This window comes from Oryx dammah, unplaced genomic scaffold, assembly GCF_014754425.2.
Source record: "Oryx dammah isolate SB20612 unplaced genomic scaffold, SCBI_Odam_1.1 HiC_scaffold_19, whole genome shotgun sequence".
Lineage (NCBI taxonomy): Eukaryota > Metazoa > Chordata > Mammalia > Artiodactyla > Bovidae > Oryx > Oryx dammah.
Window position 1 is genome coordinate 92453528 of NW_024070203.1, and position 5081 is coordinate 92458608.

General features: G+C 46.4%; 1 protein-coding gene across 12 annotated transcripts in view; it reads right to left on the reverse strand.

The window, feature by feature from the left end:
• ENPP2 (ectonucleotide pyrophosphatase/phosphodiesterase 2) overlaps nt 1-5081 on the reverse strand; it is a 134085-nt gene that overhangs the window by 79334 nt on the left and 49670 nt on the right. For all 12 annotated transcript variants that reach the window (XM_040261170.1, XM_040261167.1, XM_040261165.1 and 9 more), the window contains one exon: nt 1300-1455. In XM_040261170.1, the coding sequence (XP_040117104.1) occupies nt 1300-1455 (156 nt within the window). The remainder of the gene's footprint in view (nt 1-1299; nt 1456-5081) is intronic.

The following is a 5081-nucleotide window of genomic DNA, read 5'->3' on the forward strand; positions in this document are numbered from 1 at the left end:
CGGGGCCTGCCGCAGAGCTCACCGGGGCCTGCCGCAGAGCTCACCGGGGCCTGCCGCAGAGCTCACCGGGGCCTGCTCCGCGCTCGGGGCCTGCCGCAGAGCTCAGCGGGCCCGGCTCCGCGCTCGGGGCTGGCCTAAGGGGGAAGGAACCGAGCAGGGCCGCTATTCACACACACGGGGCTGACGACTCACGCAGCACAGCAAGGCAGCTGTTGCTCAGTCGCTGAGTCCTGTCTTTGCAGCCCCACGGACCGCAGCCTGCCAGGCTCCTCGGCGCTCAGCCTTCTCTACGGTCCAACTCTCACATCCGTACATGACTACTGCTTTGACTAGGCGGACCTTTGTCAGCAAAGTGATGTCTCTGCTTTTTAATACACCATCTAGCTTTGTCATAGCTTTGTTTCTAAGCAGCAAGCATCTTTTAATTTCATGGCTGCAGTGATTTTGGAGCCCAAGAAAATAAAATCTGTCACTGCTTCTACTTTTTCCAAAAAATAATTTTTTTACAAAATGACCTTAAGAGCAGGGTTGCTTGTCACCTTTCCCAGAGAGTCTGAACCTGAAGCTGCCCAGAGGAATGGGGGATAATCTACAAGACAACTGCAAAGTCCCCCCTAAAGTGTGAGACTTCGGAAACACAGCAGGTAGATCGAGTCACCAAACGTGATTTTCTCAACTAATGTATGTTCAGAGACCTGTATATCCCACTGACCCTTCTATTAGAGAAGAAATGTAAACAAAGGTCAGGCACATGTAGAGGAAGATTTTAGAGCTGCCTTGAGCATGCAACCCCAAGAAGAATTCTAAAATGATTTTAGACTTCCACTGAGAAGAAGTAATGACCTCAGAGTAGACCCATAGTCACTATATGATAACATGAAACAAAGCCAGTGTTAGAAACTGAGCAGGCAAGCAAAAATAATACAGTTAAAACAGATGCCCCAGAAAAGAGCCCAACACTTTAAGAACATGCAAAATTTCAGTCCAGGTATGCCAGCAGCAAATGAGGGACAGCAAGAGATAGAAATCACAAAGAGGAAAGAGAAAATAACTGGTCATAAACATCCCAAACTAGTCAATGATGACTGCAGCTGCGAAGAGTTCTCTTCGGGCTGAGTCTCGTGTGGACGCGACGGTCATACGCGGTGTGCTCATAACGGAACTGGCAGTGCCTCCAGGAACAAAACTAAATCCCCCAGCTTGGCTTGTCCAGAGCAGGGTGGCCATGGCAGGCTGCTCAACAGCAGGGGGTCGTCAAGCCAGCCAACCAAGACTAGAGAGGACTCAAAAGTTACGCACCTGTCTTCAAGCAGAGCTCATCAAAGTCAAGGCAGCAGCTGCTATAGCTCTTACACAAGTTGTCGCACCGACAATCAGGGGGTCCAGCCTCTTGAAGTTCAAAGCATCTGCCCTTGCAAGATCCAGAGATGTTGATCGAGGGGGAGTCTGATAACACTACAAGAGACAAGGGCAATGGGATTAGGGCATAGGCCATGTCACTATGGGGCTTCCCTGGCGGCTCAGACAGGAAAGAATCCACCCACAACGCGGGAGACCTGAGTTCATCCCTGGTTTGGGAAGATCCCCTAGAGTGGGGAAGGCTACCCACTCTAGTATTCTGGCCTGGAGAACTCCATGGACAGAGGAGCCTGGCAGGCTACGGTCCATAAGGTCACAGAGAGTCGCACGACTGAGCAACCTTCCTGTCATGTCTCTCTGGCAGGGAGGCCCTGGGAAGAAGAGCGCGGTCATGCAGGCAGACTCGAGCTGAGCAGCCCGGCTCCATCTCCTGCTGGCTGTGAACCTCAGCAGGTCCTCTGCACCAGTTTCCTCATCTGTAGAGCGGGGAGACCAATAAAAGTAACTGGAGGCTATCATGCGAATTAAATGAGGTATTGAGCAAGGTGTCAGCCATACAGAAAGTAACAAATGTTGGCTACTGGTTTTACTCCTATTTACAGTGATTATTACTACAAATCTGTGTTTCTGTGGATGTTTGTGATGCCAACAGAGAACAGTCCTTTGAAGTCTACACTTAGAAGTGTCCATTCCTCTGTTTAAAAATCCACAGCTTTTGTAAGGAATGTGCAGGCATGCTCAGTTGCTCAGCCATATCCAACTCTTTGCAACCCATGGCCTGTAACCCGACAGTCTCCTCTGTCCATGGGATTTTCCAGGCAAGAACACTGGAATGGGCTGCCATTTCCTAGTCCAGGGGATCTTCCTGACCCAGGAATCGAACCTGCGTGTCTTGCATCTCCAACATTGGCAGGCAGAATTCTTACAACTGCAACAGGAAAACTGAGCCTAAATGTTCTGAGAACAGTCTGAACAGATGGGGTTGAAATAAAAGACTTTTAAGATCTCTTCCAGCCATAAAACCTACATACGTAACTAGAGTTATACAAACGTAAACTCTACAATCTTGGAGAAAGAAAGGATTAATCAAGGAGTGAAAAGAAATTAATTGGTAAGTAGTGCTAGGGTAACAGGCTGGCTGGAAAAATTAAGCAGGATCCTCATCCTAGCTTACAAAGCAAGTCAGATCTGCGCAGGCTAGTATGGAAAGAGCTACAAAATGGATAAACATGTTTTTTAAACAGCAAAGCATGGGAAATTGTCCTGGTCGACCCAGGGATCGAACCCAGGTCTCCTGAATTGCAGGCAGATTCTTTAGCATCTGAGCCACCATGGAAGCCCTGGCAGTAAATTTATGTATTATATTTTCTGTTAGAAATAGAGACGGAGAAAGCAGTAAAGACAGAGATAAACGTAAGATAAAGTCAGAGGCCACAGCTAGAGATGAGAGAGTGTTTGGGGACAGAAGCCTTGAGACAGGTACTAGGGTGAATCTGCAGGAGGACACAACACCCACCCCGGGATTCCTGCCTGGGAAACCCCGGGGCAGAGGGCCCTGGAGGGCTACAGTCCATGGGGTCACCAGAGTTGGACGCGAGCACACAACGCACGCCAGTGTGAATAACACTTGTTTTCACTGTAAAAATTCTTTACAGAAATTATTTTTGGAGAAATGAGAAAGAGAAAAAGCAAGGAAACTTCTTACTTTTCTGCAATTTGAAACTTCTGTTTTACAAATGTCTTTTTTGTTTTTTTATGTTTTGTTTGCTTACTTCTCCTTCTAACGTATACATATAACATATACCCATATGTGTGTGAGTAGATATGCATGTGAATTTATGAGCATGAAGGATATATTACATATAAATATTCTACAAATTTTATAATGTTATTTTATTTCTTGTTTATGTTTATGAATTTTCCATTTTTTTATAATCAGAATCCATTACTTGTAAAATCAAGAAAACACCAGAGGTGGGGAGAGAACAGACATTTAATGGCATTTCTAGGTTCACCAAAGCCGTTTATCTGAACATCCCATTCATCTGTTAGTCCTTTGTCCTCTTTCAAGTCAGAGTCGCCCAATCCTGACCTGGACGGCGTTAGATCAGTTCAACTAAAGCAAACAGATTCACCTGACCACGAGATGCGAAACGCTTTTGCATGGTTGATTCTGGGATATTCAAAGACATACAAATCACCGCCGTTCAGCTGAAGAAATAATATCAGGTTTCCAAGGCAATGCCTTACTTCTGGTTCACAAACCACATTTTTCTATAGACTTTGCCCAGCCAATGAACAGACATGCTGAACCCCGAGGAACTATGAGAGGAGGAGGACTGAGCAGCAGAGAAAGGAAAAATAAAGCCCCACGGTGGAAAGCGAATGTAAGAAAAATGCCTATAACGGAAACATGCCTTTATAAGGATACTGCTTAGAATCAGTCCAGCAGCCATCTATTAGGATAAATTCTGAGTAGAATTTGTGCTCATGAACTGCGTATGTAAGCACACTTAGCTATCCTTAGAGCTGGGATAATCAGAAGAGCTCCAAAGGCACACTGTCCGCAGACGCTCGCCCGCCCTGTCTCCTCCGGGGCATCTCGGCCAGCAGGGGAAGTTTTCCTCCATCCTCACTCTTTGCTTTTCCCTCATCATAATCTCTTCCTTTTTCTTATTTTTACTTTCAAAAGATTTGTATGAATTTCTAATCATTTTAAACCTTTCTCCATTCATTCTATCAAAGTGATTTTTACCCCTTCCTTCCAACAATAGTTACTCTCTAAGTTTACCACTCACTTTGCTTTTGAAAATAATTGAATTTCACACAATAGCTTCCCCTGTCCAATTATCATCTTCCTTGCCAACCCTTAAACTGAAGACAGCTTTGTTAAGAAAGAGTTGCACTTACACTCATAATGCAAAGATACAGGTCATAAAAAGTATTATACTCAATACGGGGTTACTAACAACTTTCAAATAAGAGTGAATTTCCGGGCTGGTGTGGATTAGGGATTGTTGTTGCTTACTTGCCAAGTGTGTACGGCTCTTGCAACCCCCATGGACTGTAGCCCCTCCAGGCTCTTCTGTCCATGGGATTTCCCAGGCAAGAATACTGGAGTGGGTTACTATTTCCTTCTGCAGAGGATCTCCCTGACCCAGGAATCGAACCTGGATCTCCTGTGTTGGCAGGAGACTCTTTGCTTTTTCATCCCACCCAGGTCCTGGGCCCCTCGCCCCGCACCAGGCCCAGCTCAGGTCTACGACTGCTCTTCTTGTACCTGATTCAGCAGTCAGATATGGAAGGTTCTCTGACTTGTCTACCTGAATTCTAAAATCTGTAAAGGCTTCCTTTATCAGAACTAAAAACTTCAGAACTAACGAGAAAGACAACAAGGAAACAAACTCTGTGCTGAGTGAAGTAGGTCAGAAAGAGAGAAACAAATACCATATAACAACACACAGATATGGAATCTGGGAAAATGGTGCCTGAACCTATTTGCAGGGCAGGAACAAAGATGCAGACGTGGAGAATAGACTCGTGGACACAGTTCGGGGAGGAGAGGTGGGGCGGATTGAGAGAGGGGCATGAAACACAGACGCGACCGCAGGTAAAGCAGACAGCCGGGGGGAGCTCAGCCGGTGCTGTGACCCCTAGAGGGTGCAATGCGGGGGTGGGAGCGAGGTGCACGCGGGCAGGGCCTGCGGACACTAGGCCAGTTC